The 22725-nt window shown below is 42.1% G+C and overlaps 2 protein-coding genes across 5 annotated transcripts in view; both read left to right on the forward strand.

Moving 5' to 3' along the window:
* Nucleotides 1-21518, forward strand: part of RB195_024433 (uncharacterized protein) — a gene marked incomplete at both ends in the record, with an annotated part of 113276 nt that extends 91758 nt beyond the window's left edge. Inside the window, 10 exons of one of the 4 annotated variants that reach the window (XM_064212207.1) lie at nucleotides 3477-3590; nucleotides 3680-3799; nucleotides 14762-14850; nucleotides 14919-15041; nucleotides 15119-15252; nucleotides 15324-15400; nucleotides 15464-15580; nucleotides 15870-15950; nucleotides 16057-16122; nucleotides 21378-21518. In XM_064212207.1, coding sequence (XP_064068087.1) covers nucleotides 3477-3590; nucleotides 3680-3799; nucleotides 14762-14850; nucleotides 14919-15041; nucleotides 15119-15252; nucleotides 15324-15400; nucleotides 15464-15580; nucleotides 15870-15950; nucleotides 16057-16122; nucleotides 21378-21518 — 1062 coding nt within the window. Of the gene's footprint in view, nucleotides 1-1775; nucleotides 1860-3476; nucleotides 3591-3679; nucleotides 3800-3873; nucleotides 3907-12494; nucleotides 12549-14761; nucleotides 14851-14918; nucleotides 15042-15118; nucleotides 15253-15323; nucleotides 15401-15463; nucleotides 15581-15869; nucleotides 15951-16056; nucleotides 16123-21377 lie in introns of those variants that run through there. The other 3 variants (XM_013437217.2, XM_013437219.2, XM_064212208.1) reach the window with 3 other exon arrangements.
* On the forward strand, nucleotides 6820-7353 carry RB195_024439 (uncharacterized protein; the record flags this gene model as incomplete). Its single annotated transcript, XM_064212214.1, has 1 exon — nucleotides 6820-7353. One exon carries the CDS (start codon nucleotides 6820-6822, stop codon nucleotides 7351-7353), a length of 534 nt encoding a protein of 177 aa, XP_064068095.1.
* Nucleotides 21519-22725: the final 1207 nt, after the last annotated feature.

Consider the following 22725-nt stretch of genomic DNA (forward strand, 5'->3'; position numbering starts at 1 on the left):
TCGCATTTGTTTCATTGTCTCCAATCGTCATTCTGTGCTTCATTCACTTACCGCTCCACTCTGCATCCCTCCACCCTTTTGTGTTCCCTCTCCATCCTTATAACGCTCTTACGACCCACCGATAGGAAGATCCCATCACACGCGTGATCCTGGTTGTCACTGAGCCTCTCACCTAAATCACCAACCCGCACCCCCAATTAGCTATCTTCATAAACAGATGGTTCTTCAATGCACTGAATTGGCCGTAACGAATGAGTGCGAAACAATGTGCAAGCTGTGGAGGAAATGAAATTTGCCTACTTCGACTTCTTAGTGCTCAATATGACGCCACCTGTGGCTAGTTCCATTTTTTTTTTTGTAAAAAATCAGTCTGAACGTTCGATTAACGTCGGACTTCAGAATTCTTGTGGTGCTTGCTTCGCTTGCAGCCGTTTGTTAATAAAAATTAAAAGTAGTGACACTTAATTAGATTTATCTTTTCCATAACTACTCTTTTTTCGTTCCCTTTTAGATCCAAACATTGATGAAAGTTTTTTTTTTCCTAAAGGCGTTAGTACTACATTTGAAGAATATTCAAGCTTGACTTTACATCTATATTCGTTTTTTACCGCAGTTTCGAAGCATTGTTTTACCACAGTTTCGAAGCATTGTTCGAGTTATAAGTTTCTTTTTCCTAAACAATCAACACAAAACGATGTGCCGACATTAAATGACGTGGATAATACTGATAAAGGTTTTACGTTAGTTCACGTAAGCCATAAGAAACTATCTAAGCAAACATTTGCATGCGTGCTTACACTGACTCCAATTACTGATACTATGCTGGTTCTTGTCTTTGCGCCGTCGCACCAGTTCCTACCTTTGGAGCCTCCTCAGTTCTTAACGCAGCAATGCAATCTGTCTCATCCGATTTTACCGCTTTGCTGCACCTAGACACTTATCTGACACCGCAGGACCCGTCCCATCTCATTTTACAGCTTTTTGGTGCCGGCGCATGAATTCGACACCTTTAGACCACTCTCAAACTGTTTTCTAGCGGTGGGTCATCTACCTTGCACCATTTGGACCTGTCTCACTTCTTTCTCAAATTTTCGTTAGACACGCGACAGAATGGAAGTTAGAGGTCCCGCTGCCTGCACAATCGATCGGAGGTTCAAATCTGCCCTAGTGCTCACCAAGCCTTTCATCTCTCCGGGGTCGATAAATTGGTACCAGATTTGTCTGGGAGGATAAAAACACTGACGTGACATCGACTACTCCCCGCAAGTCATTGTATAGACCAGTTACACGTTCGTAAACGTCATACGAGTCTGAATTGAAGTGAACGTGGTGGCACACCCCAAGCGGATTGATTAACGCCAGACACTTTGTCCTTTATCCTTTATTTATTCAAGCAGTTGATCTTTTGTACTCGTATTGACAACTGAGTGCAAATAAGACAAAACATTTTGATCAGAACACGGCTAGAACCAGCGAAGCAGCCCGTCATCGGTCAAAGTTTAGATCAGCAAGAAATTGCTAAGTCACCCATCGTCAAGATTGGCACAAGGAGTCCACTAGTTCCACTAGTTCCACTGGTTCCATTACTGGGAGTATCATGCAATATAATAAGGGGGGTATTCTATCACGTATATACAAATACATATAGGTATATATAACGAAATACTAGAAAGCAGTGAAACCGTCTCAATGGCTTCAGGTAGGTGCCTGGCGCTTTAAAGTGATAAAATTAGTTGAGAGGGGTCTCACAGCATCGAGTAGGCTGCTGCCATCTAATGGGGTGTGACGGATACTTTGGCGCGGTGCGATGGTGCCAGGAATTGGAATCAGCGGGCTTGTTGATGCACCAAGAGCAAACGGTAATTCCAAGCAGTTTAGTCGAAAAGTAAATGAGACATTGTGAACCGTTTCGTGGTCGTGACAACTGTATTCTACCTTAATCTACACGTCCGTACGTCTACTTTTTTGTTGTTACTCTTATAATGTTTGCCAGATCTCTTCTTCAAAAATTGCTTACATCCATGCATACAGCCGCTCAAATAGCTTTGGCTTTTCTTCTCGATTTTAAATAAGGCTAGTTGAAAACTTTTCACTCATTTTTGGACATTTTCCATTTTTCAGATTTAAACAGCTAAACCTTTTGGAAAGGTGAAATTTTGCATCTAGAGTTTTGCTTAGATGTTCTGTCAAAACATGATAATTGGTTTTCAAACATCGTACCCGATTTTTGCAATGTGGATACTTGAGGAAATTCCGGTTTCTGGCCGAGCAGTGTCGAATCACTCAGTTCTGGCTAGATGTAAATATGTTTATATTTTCGGTATATGTATGCTATAGCGTATGCTATAGCGCTATATAATATGCTGTAGCGAAGGCTTGTCTCTATAAGAATTCTTAATTTCACTTCTCAGGTATTTGGCGTTCTTCCAGGATATAGGTAAGAGATAGATAGGATTACCAAATTCTCATTTCCTGCCGTTAATGGAAACAAATGTTTGTAAAGCAAACTTTGTGAAGGTGTTCCATAAACTGCTCCCTGTACGATGTTATAACCGTTCTTAACCTGGCGAGATTTATACCACTTGAAAACTCATGGTCGATCACTGTGAATGTCGAGGATTAACTTTCGACCGTTTGTTGCCACTGTAAAAAAGTAAAATTACGTGTGAAAGGAGAAATATTGTATTGTATGGGCCAGATATTCGCTGCAGAACTCAGTTTTTCCATTCTGCCAAAATTACTGTAAAATTGCTCCTGTAAGGAGCAAACCTAGCTACGTACCGCCACTTTCGTACATTTAGGTTACGTGTTGACGCACGGAAACAGAAGCGGGCGTCGAAACGAAGTCTGCAATACCCATCCTCTCCCTTAGGAAAATCCCATCGTAAGCTTGACTTTGGAAATTCTATGCCCAAGCAGAGAACTGCTGAGCCATTACTAGAGAGTAGTTCCAGAAACATCAGAAGCTTCTAATGTATAACATATTTGATATATTGTATAACTTATTTGTTATATATGATATATATTGTATAATAGTATGTAAGAGTCTGGTGTGGCGAAGTCGGTTGGAAGTCCGTTGCGTAGTCAATGCGTAGCCACACGGTCATGGTTCAAAACCGCCCTAGTGCAAACTAAGCCTTTCATCCCTCCGGAGTCGATCAACCAATGAATTGGTACTAGCCTTGTCTTACGAGAATAAAACCAATGACTTGACACATCATATCATACTCGATAAATTGGTACCAGATTTGTCTGGAGGATAAGAATACTGACTTGATCATCGACTGGCCCCGCAAGTCATTGTATATCCCAACACGCGTTCCAAAACCCCAACGATTACGAATTGAAGTAAATCGCGTTGGCGCATCCTAAGTGGATTGATACGCCAGTTATTTTTACTTTTAATGATATGTAATGTCTAACATGAACGAATGTTTATTTTTCGTTAGTTGAGCCTTCAAAAGAAAACTGCACAGGTACCGAAACCGACAGTGCAGATTCCTGCTGCTCCAGTGATCTCGAAAGGCACCAACTTGTCTATTGATATGTTCCGCATGGTTAGCGTTCTGGGAAGGGGTCACTTCGGAAAAGTGAGCTTCTTTTGCACTTCGTCCTTCCCATTTGATGCTGTATATTAGAGATTAGATTGATTTGACATTGTCATTGACTTACAATTTAGGTCATTCTCGCTCAGTATAAGCCCACGTCAGCATATTATGCTCTGAAGATCCTTAAAAAGGGAGATATTCTCGGAAGGGACGAAGTTGAGTCGCTTCTAGTCGAAAAACGTATATTTGAGGTGTGGTGTTTTCTTTTCTTCCTTCGTACGCTTCGATTTTTTGTTGTAATTTCTTTTTTTTTCACACATCCAAGAATCTGTCGACTGTCCAGAAAGTGTCTCCATAGTGTACGACAAGAACTTTGAAGAAGAATGTGAAAAATGCAGAATAAACTTGCAATATTAAGCTGACAGACCCTGAGTCCCATATACCAGTTTCTTTTCGTTCAGTCTATGGTCTAGATTGGGTAGAAACAAGAAATGTGACGACAACTAATTGAACGTTGTTCCTTTCGTCCTTTATGGATCGTCTACTGAAATCAGCCCAAATTTAATAAAAGATATATGTCACATCCAACCTATATGATGAGTAATAATCTTGAGATATTATCGTGCATAAGATCTTCATCTTACGTAGTAAAATGAAAAAATGAAAGGAAATGTATTATTGGTGATTGTTAAGTGCTCATTCCACTTGTTTTTGCTCGAAATTCCTGCAGAGAGCTCTCGAATTCTACCTGATTTCGAGCATTCTTCTGTTCTACTTTTGTGGACATGTTCCGCAAGCATTCACTCATTATCATATCATCAGAAGATAGGATGTGGCTATCATTCTTCTTGTTGTATTGATGTTTTAAATGGGGAATCTCTTCTGATATCGTCTGGGGAGAAGTTGGTCTCTTTGGTTACTCTTTACTGTGAATGCTGAAAAGCCTTTTGACATAGGAAGACGAGTAATGAGCTGGCCAAATATGTTCCATATTTGTTTCAATCGCATTTATGTTGCCGTTCCTAGCATCATACGCTTTTTCTCTAGAGAACGCTCAGTGGATTTCCAAAAATACTTAAAATTTTTCGCAGACGTTTTTCGAACATTACGAAGCTCCATAGGAAAGGAATTCATGGTTCTAGAACCAAATTCTTTCATGGCAGATCCAGTGATGTCCAACAACCGTATGCTACTTCTTGTTGAAGAGTTCAATCGAGAAGATATTAAATTCGTTTTTTTTCTGTCTGCTTGAATATTAATGTCCTCAGACCATATAGACCCAGCGAATAAATTCACTTCGGATTTCTGAAAACACCAGAATAAAACGAAAGCGATGCAGAGAGAGGACGTGAGAATAGGGCTGATATATTAGGCTGGTATATTATAATAGAATAGACTGATATATTATAATAGTTTGGAGCTGATGATCATCTTGTTCGAGGAACTCTTCAATGAAAACCTGTTGGGAAAATCAGAACTAGACGAACGACAACATTTGCTGTCTTGAGTAATTCATTCTCAACCCGAAGTTTCGTTCCATTGAATACGAAGAACTGTGCAAGTTCATTGCAGAGATGGAGCAGACACTATGCAACCTCTTGAACACTCCGCCGACTTCAAAAACACGTTTCTAAAGTTTGACCGTCTATGGCAATTGAAACAAACAGCTTCAGAGGCCCTCGTTTGTTCATCGTAAATTGAAACGTGCGCATTACTCAAGAAACTACTCTCGCTTCATTGTCAGCAAAAGATGATCACGCCAAATATGAAGACGACTGAATATGAAATATCATTCGACATCATCAGTCCTGCCAGCTCAGATGAAAAACAAAAAAAAAAGGATGTTCAGGAAACAAAAGCTGAAATCCACGAAGTAATCAGGCAATTTTGTGGGGAACTGTTTAGAGTTGATGTGTACACACTCTCAAAGAATTCAGATGCTAAATGTTCCTTCAAGGCGAAGTCGTCGATGGAAATAAGACAGTAGAATTCCAAAGCGTGATCGGATAACGACGCAGAAGCTGAAATGTGCACAGCAAGTACAATCCTGTTAACTGTGGAGGTGTTCAAACAGTACCTTTGTAATGGAGCTATTCTCGAAAACGTAGTCGTCTCACAGACTTCTCTATAAAAAGACCAGTCGAGTCAAGGTCTGCATGGGTGTCTCTCAGGTAGACAGTCTAATCGGAATTGTTTGCTAAGACACTTAAAAACGTCTGTAATGTAAAAAAAAAAACTGACCTGGGATAATCACGGAGTTTCACTGAAAGGAGTTCAATTGGCGAATCTTCGTTCTGACGACATCATCATATTTGTATCTCGGACGTTCTCTAAATATTAAGAACATTCGTGTATGTCAGGGAAACTACGAACAATTAGCCTCACGCTTATCTATTCGACTCGACCGTTCCTCCAGCGTTCTGCTACGTAGCGGAGACATAGGCAGATATCGCTGCGTCCAAAAAGGTGCTACTCACAAAGCGCTTAAAAGATGTCTTCTGAAGTTCTAGACCGGCGCCCACAACACCTAGTCGGTGTTGGCAGCTCCGAATTAAGAGAAATGTCCTGTCTTCGCGACCCAGAGGAATATGTACAGTATTATAAAGAATGAAGTCTCTGTGTATCAATCCGTGTCGGGGCAGCCGATGTGTGAAGTCAGTGTTTTTATCCTCCCTAGACAATTCGGGCACCAGTCTATCAACTTCGGAGAAATGAAAGTCTTGCTTGGCTGTAGGGCGGTTTTTAACCATTGATCTCGCAGGAGCAGTCCAACCTCCTCCCATTTGCGCTACAGTCGTATTATGTGTGTATATATTCATAATATTAGGGTGTCTAGAAAGTATCTGCCAAAAATTTCGCAGTAGCGCAGATTTTTTGAGATGTTCTGGAAGTTCTCGTTTTAAATGTATTATATAAGGACACTACCGCTTGTATACACATAACATATCTGGCTCCTTCCATGCCTATTTCATCCTATAATGGCGGAACATTCTACCCATTTTCGACACGTACTCCTTTACGCGTTCGAATCTGACCACCCCGCCGCTGGAGCCCATCGAAGCTTAAGTCAAGTATTCGGCACTGAAGCCCCTTCCGAGCGGTCTGTGCGCGCCTGGTTCCAGCGCTCCAAAGCCGGAAACAAGAAACTCGAACATGAGTCCCGCAGTCGATCGACTGCAATATCGTTCGACGAACTGAAGAATCTGGCGGAGCAGCATCCATATGAAGTGTGCGGTATTTTGCTGCCAGTCTTGGCTGTTTGCTGTTCACCATGAGCAAAGGACTGCGATCTCTCGGAATGGTGAAGAAGCTGGGTCAGTGGCTCCCACATGCATTGAGCGACGGCAACAGCCAAAGACGGCTGGAAATCTGCACTCAGCTGTTATCCAGAAGCCGCAGATTCGACTGGCTGGACACCATTTTCACTGGAGATGAAGAATGGGTCCTCTACGTCAACCACACCCACAAACGTGCGTGTTGCGCTAGCGATGAAATGCCGGATCCTTTCGTGAAAGGTGAAATCCATGAGAAGAAGGTCATGCTGAGAGTCTGGTGGGGAGTTCATGGAATCTACCGTTTCGAGCTGCTGCCGGACAACACGGCAGTTACTGCCGAGGTCTACTGCGCTCAACTGCAAAGACTAGCCGACAAGATCCGCAAGGAGCACCTGAAGCTCGACAACGTTCGCCTGCTGCACGGTAACGCGCCCTCACATCGCGAAGAAGACTTCCCAGAAAATTCTGGAGCTCGAATGGGAAGTTCTACCGCACCCACCGTAGGAGTTTTACGCCAAAGGAATCTGTGATCTTGTGAGACGTTAGGAGAAGGTTGTCAATGTTGATGGAGATTATTTCGTCGAATAATAAAATGTTGTTAAAAAGTTGTGTTGTTCTGAAATTTTGCCGTATTTCGGCAGATACTTTCCGAACACCTTAATATCTTCTATCATATGAATCCATATTTTTCATTTAAACAGAGGGCAGATGTTATAGCCTAATACGGCTTATCTGCATCTTCGCCGAGGTGAACATATCTGAGCCCATCGTGTTCGATATTCCGCTAGAGCTCGCACAGAATCTACCCATCCGTAGCTCTTCCATATTCTGCGAAACTTTATGTCTCGCCTAAACTGCCTGTCGGTGCCAAGTTTTTTAAGGTCTTCTTTCACTACTTACGTCCTGAACTTTCTTTTACTTCCGGATGGCATCCTCCAGTTTGAGTCTGGGAGCATCCCCAAAGCACTTTGGACAAGGCGATCTGATTGTCTCCTTATAATGTGGAAAAGAAAGCGAAGACTATTTGCCACTACTTTAGAGCGCGGAGCAGGATGGTGATGTTTTCCTCGCTTCATCCGCCGGTACACCATACCCACTTCTGAGTAAAGTTCTTCGTCATGGCACATCATTGGCCAAAAGTAGCCAAGCGTGCCTCTAAACAGTTCCTCTTTCCGTGATGTCGAGCATCGCCATCTTCTATGATGCCACCATCAACTGCCATCAATCAACGGCATCCTGTTCGATCTTCAGCTTGAGCTCGCACAGAATCTATCAATCCGTCGCTGTCCATATTCCGCGAAACTTTACGTCTTGCCTGAACTGCCTGTCGCTGCCAAGTTTCCTCAGTCTTCCTTCACTACTTCCGTCCAGAACTTTCTTTTACGATAAGGAGGCTTTTTCAGTTTGAGTCTGGGAACATTCTCAGGACAACAGGGACAAGATGATAAGATGAACTCTTTATAATGTGACGAGGAAAGGACATAACAGTCGTCTAATTAGCTTTCTCTCTATGCAGTCAAGCTTCTCCATTACTGTTGACAGCTTTGCGCAAGTTTCCGATCCGTAGATTAAGATAGGGCGAATTGCGGATAGGTAGACTCGCAGCTTGACTTCTTGATGGGAGTCGACTACAGGCAGTTAAGGAGTTGAATGCAGAAGTAAGTGGCTCTAGCGCATCTTTAGTGAATATCTCTCTCATAGCAGCTGTCGTTTTTCAGCATGCAACCTAAATATCAGAACTCCTCAATAAGTTCAATTGGTTGTGTTCACCCTGATTCCTGCTGAGGGTCTCGCGGAGACCCATATCTGTTTACATTTATCAGGGTGGTGTTGTAACCGTAGGCTGCAGTTAACTTTGACGCTAGGTCGACGACATGTTGCAACTTGACGCTGCTCGAAGCGAATATCACTACATCGTCGGCGTAATTGAGATCGACCAAGGGACGTGCAGATGGTGCTATCGGCAGGATATTGCTCAGCTGTTCTTCGCATGATATCATCGAATGCAAAGTTGAACAGGAAAGGCGACACGACAGTCCTTTATCTTACTCACGTTTCCACTTTGAACGATGAGCTAGATCCGACTGGTGCTCGAAGCGGTTGTTTTTCTATTCATGTCCTCGATTAGGCGAAAGAACTTTCCTGGAACACCCTCGGCGGAAGCACGTTGAAAAGACCGCCTCGGTGAGGAGAGCCGAAAGTGGCTTCGAAGTCTAGGAAGGCTTACTGGATAAGACTTCGAGTACCCCCGCCGCATTTTAATCACTGGCCTATCAATGAGAGCGAGGTTAATCGTAAATCGTCATCTCACGGACTCCAGAAGGAGGAAGAGATTTCAGCATTTCTGCGCTCATTCCATCGTCTTTGGCAGATTTTTCATTCTTTTTTTTCTGACAGAGGCCAGAACTCCCGACCCTGTCGGTGGTTCCTCGCTGACCGCGGTGTACCTTCGTCGTTGGACATGCTCGAGTTCAGTGGTTGATGGCGCTTGTCGATTCAGGAAGATGTTGAAATGTTCTCTCCAGATAGGTAAGATTGCTTGCCCGACAGTGACTCCATTGACAGTGTTGAGGACAGGCGAACATCTCTTCATTTTACCGCTAAACTGTTCAAAAATAGGCGTTCTTTGGGTTTTTGTCCTCCTTTGCCCTTTAAAACTCCTTAGCCCCTGAAGTCCATTCGTTCTGGCAACTACATTTCAGCTAACGAAGCAACTTTCACCTCAGACGCGTTTTGTGGCTCACATCCCCAGTAGTGCGGGCGACACAGAGTTGTATGTGGATCTAGTCTCCGCAGGTGTACAGGCGAACTTCTTCGGGAAACTCAAAATTGGGAGCGTCTTCTTTGCAGCATCCTGTATACAACTGATGAGAGAATTGGCGTCCTTAAGCTTCTTCTTGGTCCGCACTTCAATATTTATCCACACGATCGAAATCAAATGCCACCTCCCACATAGCTCTAGACCTTCAGATATTCGACAAGGGATGTTCCTTGTCAAAACGTAGTCGAGCTGTAGTTTAAAAGTTATCTACTTCCGCTTGCGCTGCTCTTCTGGTGTTAAAGCGGTTGTCCCTTCTCACATAAGCTGGTGACGTCGATGCTTCCTCTTAATCTTGGGTGCAATGATGAGGTTCGTCTGGTTACAAGGATCTACCAGGCGACTGCTGTTGTCCGACGTTTGCTGCGCGGGACAATACCATTTTTCAAGCACTGCTGTTCGAAATCCATCTTTGCGATACAATATAAGTTCTGACGATAGCTGTCTCTTGGCTGGTTATTTTGAATATCAGCGTGTTGAGTCATAAAAACCATTCTTGCGATAATCTTCAGCGGTCTGCTTAGGTGCGTGAATATTTACGATCCAGAGTTTGTGTCCTCTATGCTTCCACAGTCGTACAAAAGCGCTTCTTGACAATGTTAAGCCAAAATCCTATATCAGGTTATTGCAGTCGTTCCTCACAGCTACCGCGCAGCCTCTTAGTTTCCTCTCATCAGCATTGCCGCAATATGTAATGTAGTTTTGATGATTAGTTCTGATGACGAGACCTCCTCTGATGCGCGTTTCCTGCAATGCAGAAAGCGGCGCATGCAGATATTGCAGCAGTCTGGACACAGCAACTCGTTGGAGTTCGCTCGACAGCGATCGGCAGGTCAGCGTTACGAAGCGGATGTTTGTACACAAAGATTCCATGTCCTCTCGTAGGTCAAATGGCTAGAGAGAACTTGGGATAAAACTAAATAGGTCAATCTCATTGTGAGAGGACAGATTGATTAAAAGAGTGTTAGATTTGATTCCAATAGATGCTAAAGAGAAAAAGTGAATACGATAGGCTGGTATGTTCACACCACAGTAGGACGAGCTGAAAATCTAAAGGGTGCAATCCTCGCACTCACTGAACCATAACACATTTGAACATGCGCGGGAAAGATTAGGTCATCAAAGACGTTGGAGGAGACTCATGTGACGGCCTGATACTTGAGTAGAGTTGTTCAAATAATTCGTTCTTCATCTCACGGGGAACGGTAAAGATGGTCCCGACTGATCTTAGGCGAATGTCTCCGAGATCTCATGTGTCTAGTGGATATGTCTCGGTATAAACATAACGAACATATCTCGGCCAAGCCACGCTGCAGTCGCTCATGGAGACGCAGAAAAGAGAAAAGAAATATCTAGAGAAGAATGAGAGAACGGGAGCGGGTTTAGTCTAGGTATTATCTTCAGGAAGTCTAGAAATCTTATTATGTGAACTCTATTTCTTCCAAGAGGTCAGAGATATATGAGGTCCCTCTGTCCAGAAATAAATTAGGGTACAAAGAAGCTTGGGACAGGATAACGATTATCCTCATTCCAGTCACTTTTGAAAGCTGCAGTGCAAGCTTTTTCAACGAAACTTTTCTATACGTAATTCGAAGCTATTGGGTGCATTTTTCTCTCATATTGCACGTGAGGGTTTCCCGTGTTTCGGGTACAGTTACAAATTTGAGATCACCTCACATCACAGAATTCTTAATAGCTGTGTCTGATTCTCCAAAACGATTTAGTACCAGCCCATGTTCGACTGTCTTTGAATCTTGGCATGTTGAAACGTGGTTTTTAATTGATGATTTTTTGATTGAAAATGGTCTCGCTTCGAACAATCCACGTAATTTTAAAGTGAGACCCATCATTTGTGATATCGGGGCCCCAAAGACAGAATTTCCTGGCTGCTCAACATAATCCTAAATCAGCTGCTCAGATATGGCTCTGCTCACCTCAGTAGTCCTAACAACTTGCTAAAACATCCTCGCAGTATCTCGTCTGAACGTGAATGTGTAATAGAGTCCATTGACGTTACGTCACTCTACGAATGTTTCAAACGATGTAGCGATGCAGGCCGTTCACGAACTGCTCACGCAGCGCCAGGCTTCGTTGAACATGTACTGATTGAGCACTAGACAGATCATGACACTGAATGAAAATAAACAATAAATAAATGCCTGAATCGCTCTGTATTCCGATAGTCGGGACAGTACTACCGACAACTTAGAGGCTTAGCTATGGGACAAAGGTTGGCACCCACTCTCGCCGTTCTTTCCATGTCCAAGATCGAAAAGCCTATAATAAACCGCAAACCACTGTTGTATTATCGTTGCATAAATGACTGTTGCGTCGTCTGCTCAACACAAGCAGAACTAAACACGTGCTTCAATCTTCTCAAGCAGCAGTGTCCGCACATTAAGTTCACAAGGGAGAGACCGATAGACAACTGGTTGGCTTTCTTGAATGTGCACATTTACTTGGGAGATGGAAGACTAAATAGTCTCGAAAACCCAGTGGCAAAAACATCTTAATCCACTATATTTCAGTTCAAAATGAAAAGATCTGTCTAGGTAACATGTACAGGACGGCGACAAGAGGCAAGAGTGACATCGAGTAGCCAGGAGAAAGACATAGTCTGCGCATTTGGCTCATGAAGTGGCTATATCCAATGGGTACCCAACTGGAGATCCCTTTCAAAGATGCAGGGTAGTGGACGGCCCAGAAAAGATCCTGTTCTGTCTACCTTACATATCCCATGATGTAAGGAGAGGGGCACGGAGCTGTCTACAAAAAACGGGTCTAGAGAGTGACGTGGGGTTGTGTATATACCTCCAGCGGATCTCAAAGGTCAACTGGTACGTAATCGTGCATATGACCGACTCTGCACAACTCGCAGCTCCGTGGTTTGCTCTTATGGCAGAGAGGGTGATTGCATGGTATCAGAAGTGGTGTATCGTATCACATTCACATTGTGCGGTGGCGACTATATAGGGAAAAAGGATTAGATGGACTCGCAAAATCTAAACTCTCCACCCCACACCGTAGAATATATGATCAAAACTCTGAAGTAGAGGTAGAGGTTAGTGTAGTATTCTACAAGTCCGAGATCACAACACGCAGAACACTGGGGACATTTAGGATCACCGCCAAAAGTCCAAAAATGAACAGGAAGGATGAGCGCATTGCGATCACAAACGAACTAACCCCATATCAAAATCTGTGCGGGTTTTGATTTACGGGGCGGTTCGACAGGTCCCTATATAAAACCCTTGTGACTCGTAGTTGTGGTACGTGGGGTGGCCTGTTGCATAATCAGATCTAATGAATGAGGTAAGCACTAGTTGATGTGTTGCTGTTTGAGTTTACCTATCGTTTGAATGCTTTCTATAGGGTGATAAGGCCCTTGAAAGGATAAATCACAGATGGCTTTGATTTTTTCCAGGCTCTGACGAAGGCGATAACGCCGAAACGTTAGTTGTTATTTAATAAAAGAAGATCAATGCCAATCTTGGCTAGAGCTCAAGAAAATCAACTAAAAATTTCGTAGCTCGTGTATTATATCCTAGACGGTGATGCAGCGTATGATTAACGGTAGGTAGGTAGAGTCAGCTATTCGGGGGCAACGAAGGTGAATCTCCTTAGGATACGCACCATCGCTAACTGCTCCGCCGAGGCATGATTGGGACATGCTTGAAAATCTGCGGGGAACCTCTTTACACGCACCCTCATCTCTCGACGACAGAAAAAATGTAGGAAAATTTGAAAGCTGTCGGGACCATATGTGTATCGACCCCATTTCTTTAAAGCTTTGTCCAGAAATCCAGTAAAACCAACCAACTGCACCATTCGCTGGAGTTTTCGTAAACTGTAAACTATTATGAAAACAACTATCCTCGTAAACAACTTCTGTGCTTTTCTTGCCTGCACTCATTAAAACTTCAGCAGCTGGGATCCTAGCATACGTTGATGATTACGAATTTGATTACGAATACAATAGTCACGCTGAGTGAAATTGTGCCTCAATTATGGTTATTCGTATCGTTAATATCGGATCTGTGGGTAGCAGCGTTACAAAGCCTTGATGCCAAAAAGGAAATAAGCTCTATTAAAGTTTCGAAATGAGCAAAGACTAGTAAAGCTAGAGGTGGGTAAATGCCTGCTTCGCTGATGTCTCCAATGGTATCTGTGGCTTTTCTTTAACAGACTCCATTGAGTTCGTCACCATAGAGCCATGCATTGCTGGGATGTTGGCCGGCCTCTAACATATTCGCGAGATTTCGGCACTGTGTCAGATTTTTGAATCATCCGGATCTGAGGTCAATGATCATGTTTTTTGACAGGCCGTCGGCAACCTATATGGATCAAAAAACCATCTTGCGATCCACTAGGAGGTGTTTTGCCAAAACGATGAGAATCTTAGTTTTGATTTTCTCTTAGCTAGAGTTCCGATTTCCGAATAAGTCGGAAATGTCGAACTTCTTCCCTCCCTGGGCTACCACTCCGAGGAAAATACCTCCACTGTGTATCACAATTCAAGGGGGATCTCACGCCACTTTGAAGCGGTAAAACCTTGGTGAGGCATGACTTCACTTTTTTTTTAGCTTCTTCACTATTGAACCTTTGGTGCTAGGAACGAGTACCTATACTCTGGAGTTGGTCTTACATTTAGATGTGAAGATCAGCAGTATATTAAGTTTCACCTTTCGCATTGGCTGTGATTTATAGCACACCTAAATAAGAACTATAAAAGGGAGCAGCGCATTTCCACGTTAGAAGGATAATTTAATCCGTCTTTGTTCACGAAGGTCAAGCTCCTTTTTGGATTTCCGCGTGAGACAGTGGAGTTCTGTAACTGTAACACTAGAATAATGACTTCGCAGCAGAGATCTCGTTCGAAAATCAGCATCGTCTTGCCGACACTGGGTAATTTTACAGAAATGGATGTCTCATTTCCACTAGGAGATATATTCTTTTATTTATTGCTCCATGCCACTACATTTGTGTTAGTGTTTTGATCCACATACTTATCCTCAAAGGAATCACTTCAATTGTTCAATACAAGCACTTACATTCTTCTACGTCGAACATATTGTGAGTATATCGTTGACAATAACTTACGCCTAAAGAGGATACTCCAGGTAGCTACTGTTTCACGTCATCCTTTCCTTGTCAATTCTTTCGGGTGTTTCCAATCTGCGGAGCACGTATTCTTCGTAATGGAGTACAGGTTATTGTAGTTTGGGTTGTAGCTGTGACATTGTTTCTCGGCGTGATCACATAATTCCACTTTTCCAGCATGGGTGGTGATCTTATGCGACATATTCATGACGATATCTTCAGCGAAGAAAGAAGTTGTTTTAATGCTGCGTGTGTCCTGCTTGGCCTTGAATTTCTCCATAAAAACAACATTATATATAGGTCCAGTACACAACTTTCAAATTTTTAATTGATAATGTTCCTGAATTCCTCACAGCTATGCGCGACATTGTTTCTAGGGATCTAAAATTAGACAACCTGCTTCTGGATAAGGATGGGTTTGTGAAGCTTGCAGACTTTGGTCTTTGCAAAGAAGGTATGGGACCCTGCGACAAAACAAGTACCTTCTGTGGTACGCCGGAGTTCCTTGCACGTATGTTCTGTGCAGTTACAAAACTAACTTTATGCATTGATTCTCTGTTGCACACTCTCTCTCTTTTCTAGCGGAAGTACTAACCGAATCATCTTATACTCGTGCTATTGACTGGTGGGGTCTAGGCGTTCTCATTTTCGAAATGCTGGTCAGATTTCGCTTTCTTTATATTTTATGTTTTCTTGTTTTCAAATTGTGCATCACGGTTTAGGTGGGTGAGCCTCCTTTTAGTGGTGATGACGAAGAAGAAATTTTCGACAGCATAGTGAATGATGAAGTGCGCTATCCGCGGTTTTTATCAATCGAAAGCATTTCAATAATGCGAAGGGTACGTTACTGCTTTGTTTCCTCTATTTCTGACTGCTACAGAGAAATTTTTTTCTCATAGTGTAGCCTAGCATACTTCTTTTATTTACTATTGAAAGTGTCCTTGAAATATCGTACCGGTGTAATTTTGTTGTTGCTTTGTTTTCTCCCTTAGAACTGCATTTTCAAGACTTTATTTTTGCTATCATGAAGTTTGAAAGTTTTCAGCTTAGAAAACCATTTTCTTAGAGCTATTCTTCCAAATTCTTTGCGAATTAACTATGTATTGGAAGAGCTGTAGTATTTTTCAGCTAATGAGGAAGAATCCCGAAAAAAGATTAGGAGCGGGGGAGAAAGATGCCGAAGACGTCAAAATGCAGCGTTTTTTCAAGGTATTAGTTGCTTTATTTCAGTTCTGATAGAGCTCATATTTCGAAAGTCTTTGGTCTTAATAATTGGTTTCTGTGTGGCTAATGTATATGATTTGTTAAATTTTAGCATATAAATTGGGAATGGGATCGTCTACTCCGCAAAGAGATAAAGCCTCAGTTTGTGCCCCAGATTGTAAGTCTCCTTTTGATTTCGTTGCTGTTTTTTCACCAAAAGGATGCTTTTTGCAAGTTTTTAAGCTTGTTATCATAATAACAAATTCCACTGGTGAAGCTCCACCACAGATTCTCCCTCCGAAAGTGCGAGTCGCGACCAACAGCATGAAGCCTGGCGCAGCCCCCCGACTTAATTTTATATCAGCAGACTTTCTTCGGGCTGGTGGTCATCCGCTTCATCTAATTAATTCTAGTAGCGTTTATGAGGTCCTATCTTCAGAAGGAAAGGAAACTTCCAAACTAGTAAAGGGTTCGCAAACTGTTCTTATCCATAAGGTGAGCGAGAGGACCTTCGTCCGATATGTCCGACAAGTTACCGTCCGATATGCTTGCTGACCATCTTGTACAAGGTATCCAACAAGGACATCCGCATATGCATATCTAGCGCGCTGGACGAAGCGAAGCATTCCTTCAGTGTTTCAACTGCGTGGACCACATCCAAACCGTGTTGTGAGTCACGGAGGTTTGTCGACAATGTCGCCTATCCTTTGTGTTAACCTGCGTCGAATACGAGAAATCCTTCGACAGGGTAGAAACAAGTGCAATATTGTCAGCACTGGTCTATCAAGGTGTGGACCCTTCATATGTGAGGACGTTAGCCAATCTCAGCCTCTTGCCCAGGCTGTCGAGTGGTTTTTGTCGTTGATCACACCCTAAAAGGACCTGTGGCATCGATTACTCTTCCCATGTTCTTTTGGACAATTTTATGCCGTTGCGCATTATGAACGAATTATCCTCTTCCGTTAAATGTGTCATTTTCCCGGTCCCCGTGAGTATTGGAGTCGTTCATAATTGTATCGGATGCTTTTGCCTTTCGCGATCCAACAGGTCTACTGTAGTTATTCTGCATTCAGCAGTTTTGGGTTCGTTTGTCTCGAAATTATGTGTAGTGAACTTGCGCGACGATGACAAATCCAGCTCTAAGTTGCGTGCAGTGGTTCAGTGATAACCGAATTGTCTGCGCCAGTATCAAGGAGAATCTCTACATCTTTTAATGTTTTTTTTTTTGGGTCAAAATCACAAATTTGAGCACACCCTGTCAGAAGTAACACGTCTCCTAATTAGTTACTTTTGTAATCAGTATTGCAGAGAACCATGTTTTCTTTTTGGGGTTCTTGCAATAATTGATCGTTTGAGCCAGTAATGACATCTGAACTGAGTGGGTATGTGCAATTTTCGATCCTCCCTGCTCCTGCTTTCTTACTAGGATCTATTAGCGTTGAATATGTTTGGTTTGCTGCGCGTTGTTTTTTTTTTTTTACCTTGCTTTGTACGACATCCTTCGCTTTTACATTCTTTGAGGAAATGACCTGGTTTCCCACAGTTGAGGCATAACTTGCGTTTTTGCATCATGATGTGTCGTTCTGATATGGTTTGATACCGTATGTAATATGCAGGTTTTTTGCCTTCAAATTTACAGAACAAGCAATATGGTTTGTTGGTCCTTGGTCGTTGTGGACTTCACATGCAGACAACGTCGCCTTTGCTTACATTCTTTTCAACCATATCGTGAATACGTTCCTCTGGTAATATGCTTATCAAGATCCTTTAGAATACCTTGCATTATACAATCGCCTTCGTTGGTATTCCTACCTCAGCGACGCTCAAGTATTATTCGTTGGATAGATAGGGTAAACTTCGCTACAACTTTCTGCGTAAGGTATGGACGATTAAGACTAACCTCCGGTTTCCTAGTTGCGTCACAATAGGGATGACATATTCTAAAAGGTTGCTCTGCGCTTAGATCGTGTAGTTATCTGCCCTTGCATTTTCTAGACGAGCTTGTAACGTTGTTATTAGTTTAGAATTGTCCCCATATCTTTGTGCGTCAGCAGCGTGATTGTGTAATCTTAGTTATCCTCTGTAACGGTGTATCGTTTAATTACATCGCGTGCTTCCCCAGCGCGAGCCGACTATAGGTAGTTGAACTCTTCTAACTTCGTCAGTGATTGGTCATGTACGTTTGCGGAAAATAATGTCCAAAAATTATTATATTCCTACACCTTCCTTAAAAATGTAGGTACGGGAATGGTGGGGATTTTTGGTTGCGCCTTCTCTAATGGTCCTATGTGTCGGGCGTTGCTGTCGTGTTCAACATATCTGCATTAGTCACCTCTTGCATTGGATCGCATGCGCTTCATAAGTTTGCATCCGGTTGGATTGCTAAACTTTGTGCACCATCAATAACGGTATGCGCAGAGGATTGCGCATGTATTCTTGTGCCTGCCTCTTTGAATCAGGGGGAAAGGTCAAGAGGTACCCGTATGATGTGCCTCCGGTAATCCAGAATGTTAATTCGCGTCGATAGTTGCACGACTTCTGAGAGCGTCACAACCGCTACATTAACCTGATCGGTTCTGTTGTACTATGTCTCGCTGACGCCCCGACCACACCTCTTTCCCCGTCCATTTCGCCGCGCAGCTGTGGACTCTGTCGGCAACCTCACGATGCATTTCTTCGCCGCGCCGGCAGCTGTTACGATGCTTTTTAAAACGAACAAAAAGGGAAAACACTTAGCGATAAAAGTTGTTTGAAACGATAGATTAAGAAGAGTTGTTTTAGAAGTTCACGTAGATGAAATAGCTCTTAGAAGTGTGAGTGGAAGTGTTTATTACCATTTGCTATTATTTGTCCTGAATTGTGAGATGGAAACCAGTCACTCATCTCTTAATATACAAGGGATGTGCTTTTAAAAAAACGTCACACTGTTCGATGTCATACTATATTTCTTTACTTTTTTCGCTTTCTAGGTATTTCTTTTCGCAAATCTGGCTAAGTAAAACTGGCATCGTACGCCTGGGGAGGCGCGACTAATGCCTCACAAACATGCACAGCACCTAAGCACAGTTCTAGCACCTAAACGTTTCTGACAGACACAGATGTCTCTCTTCACCACTAATATATCCAACCTGTCACATTGATTTTATGCAGAGAACAGATAGAAATGAAGCGATAAAATATAAAAGGTAGAAAGGAGCTTAAAGAATGTATGCAAAGTAATAAGGACATAAAGTTGCTGTGCATGCAGTTGTTACAGTTGGGAGTTGAACACTGAAGTCGTTGAAAGACATCGTGTCGAACACATACTTTTGCACTGCGAGTTTATGTAGAACAGATAGGGCGTGAAATGTGTGAACTTATGGGATTCTGAAAATATATACGTGTTATTATTTTTTCTGCAACACGTTTTTGTTATAACCGTTATCTGCGTGGAGTTTTTAAGTGATGCCAACGTAGTTCACGCATATCACTCTTATCATTCACCCTGCCACCGTATAAAATGTCACTAAAAAACAAAAAGGCTCAAGTTGAAAGGGTGGATCATTTCGCCTCCATTTAGACGATCCACTTTAGATGAGTTACGCTTCTGACGACATATCTTTTAATTACATAGAATGATTTACTTCTTATCCTTAATTTCCGATAATAAGTGCTCAGTTTAACAAGCATATAAGTCGACCTGGGCGGGAGTGGATGGCGTCGAATATAACGCCACTTGTGTAACTACACACACCATGCGGGCACTCACGACATGACAAAATAATATTTTCTGATTTTGACTTCTATCTCCTTCATATCCTCCTCCGCTTGTCAAGTGAGTATTATTTCTCGTCATTTCTCTCGCTAATTTGTTAGCTTGTTTGTCTCTTGCATGCATTTTATGTAGTTTGCATACAAGCTCCTTTTCTGTGGATTTTTCTCAGATACAAACACCTTTTCTGCACTGCAGGAAACTGCATAAGATGTGAAACTGATCATATGTAAAAAGAAATTCTCTACAATATTTCTCTAGCGCGCCCACTTACGCAAAGCAGAGTAGGCTAAGAGGAAGCCAGTCCTGGACATTTCAGACTGTGCGCAAGACGCGTGTGCTGTATGCGTTCGGATGCAGCCAATCAGTAGCAACACAAACCATCAAATTTGTTGGATTCAATGTCAGTATACATCAAGCTTCTCCAGAGCAAATTGTTTGCGTGATTATATACATCCGACAACAAAGGATGGCAGAAGGTACAGCAAGATATGTGAAAAGAAACGTAAAGAAGAAGAAAACCGATGGAATTACCATTTTGCATGTCATAGCACGCATTAGAGGACGCAACGTATATCTGAGAAAAATCCACAGAAAAGGAGCTTGTATGCAAACGTACACAAAATGCATGCATGAGACAAACAAGCTAACAAATTAACTTTAACTAGAGAGAAATGACGAGAAATAATACACACCTGACAAGTAGAGGAAGATATGACGGAGATAAAAATCGAAGTCAGAAAATATTATTTTATCATGTCGTAATTGCCTGCATGGTGTGTAGTTACACACGAAACATTATTTGGCGCCATCCACTTGCGCCCAGGTCGACTTCTATAATTCATCCTCAGTTTACCTATATCCGTATGTCAGAACTTGTCGCGTCAACCCGTTTTTCACTTCTCTCCCTTTCAAATTCGCGGTTTCCATCGCCCCATCACAACGCGAACATCGCACGCCGCGTTGGTTCGAGGGTAGTGGGGAGGGGGGTTTAGGTGATCCAAGACGGCAGTGGATGCTGTTTAGCTAGTGGAGCGGCAGTTGTAATTAAGCGGAAGTGCACGGCGCTGAAAGCAGGTCAGCTGATTTTCGCGAGTACCTCTTGTCCCGCCTCCGTGAATCAAGCTTGACAGTAAATGCTGCAAGGGTATGCATGACTAGATTCGAAGTTGCATTTAGTTCAAAAATGATGAATTTCGTTTTTCAAACTGCTTTTTTCAAACTCACAAACTATTTTGCGAAGAAGGAAAATAAGAGCTCCGGGAACTTTGTCGCTCTGTATGGAGAGGGAGCACTGCGCTTCTTCCGTCGCCCTTCTGCAATACATTTTACGCGGACTGTAACTCGTAGGACTATCGCACATCTCTTAATTAGACTATGTCTTTGCAGATAATCGTGACTTCTGTGTCATATGCTTCTCAAGGTTGTGCCACGTTGTCGCAGTTGTTTGTGCGCAGGAAGGACGAGTTTAGATGTATATCTGCAGAAAAACACAACTAAAACTATCTGCAGATGGTAGACTAATATCTAAGATATTTCTTTTATCACAAAGCCTAGGAGATGCCTGCAACATATATTCTTATATTATATTATATTTTTATTATATTATTATATTATATTTTTCTTCAAATAGATGTTACTTATACCTTCCCATCCGCTTGTTAAAAAAAAAAACGTTTCAGAAAAATGCAGAAGACGTGTCGAACTTTGACGACGAGTTTACCAAAGAAAAACCACGCTTTTCGTCAGCAAAGGATAAACACATAATAACAGAAGCTGATCAGCAGATGTTCCTCAACTTTGATTTTTCTTTAATCGCTTAACAGTGACATGTCTAGTGGTCATCATTCGTATTAATATGGCTTCGGTTTATTCAATTTGTGTCTAGTGGTCATCATTCGTATTAGTATGGCTTCGGTTTATTCAATTTCATCCATGTAACGAATTTGCTTTTGGTTAAGTATGCGAGAGGGATTATTTAGGCTTGCGTACGAAAAATATTTCATCTATGGTTGCTCTGTTTTACGCCAACCAAAACCTTGAAAACTTAACTCACCAAATTATACAGATGTTGAGTGAGATTTTCATGTTGTGTAAAATTTACACCTACTGTATATACCCTATTTTTACATAGATTAAGCGTTGCTCTGTATTCATTGTTACAAGTGGAAGCTAGCTCTACATAATATATACTGGTGACGTTTATAGTGAGGGAGTGGTTCGTAGATGCAATTCAGACAATCCTCTTTTATTCATGTTCTTCCTTGTTTCAGTGTTTTAGTCAGGTTGCAATTTCTTTTTTTTTTTTGTTCATTTAACTGGGGAGGGGGAGGAAAGAGTTTTGGATTGCCAACAATGAATGAGTTCAGGTTCCACAGGATATGAAGCTTCATACAGAATCTTTGTATACCCACAGGTAGGAACGCCCTTCACATTTGCCTTTATATCTCATACTCATTGCTCATCTATCTAGTTTACGCAATAACTTGTAATTTGCGCTTCTGTTGTTTTAACAAAACCTTTATGTCGCAAATTTTTAATGTACCATTTGTGTTGTAAAGCCAAAAGGCTCTAGATTTTGCCACATTCATTATTGCTCCTTAGTTCTCTCCATTCTCCAGCGATCCTTCTGATATTTAGTATCAGTGTTGTTTAACTTCTGTTCTAGTGTAGTGAATGTAAGCTATAATATGTTCTTAGGCATATTGTCTAGCTTCACATCTGAGGCTAGATGGCTACAAAAGATTCTCTGTTGATGTAGTTTATTACCTTTGGCGGCTGTGCTGAAGAGTAGCATGGAAGCACATCATATTTTCTTTTATTTTATACTTTTCATGTGTTCTTTTCGGCACGCTGTAAGGTGATTTTGTAAATCGCCGCTTTAATTCTTCATGCTACGTTTTTTTCATAAAAGTTTTTTTCTTCTGTGATTCTCGTTATAAAATTGGTATGGTGTTGCCAGGAATTCTATCTGATTTCTCGTTTGGAGTTATGACGTGCCTCTTGCTAGCCTTTAGATATTACAGATAA

The sequence above is a fragment of the Necator americanus genome, chromosome X, assembly GCF_031761385.1.
Source record: "Necator americanus strain Aroian chromosome X, whole genome shotgun sequence".
Lineage (NCBI taxonomy): Eukaryota > Metazoa > Nematoda > Chromadorea > Rhabditida > Ancylostomatidae > Necator > Necator americanus.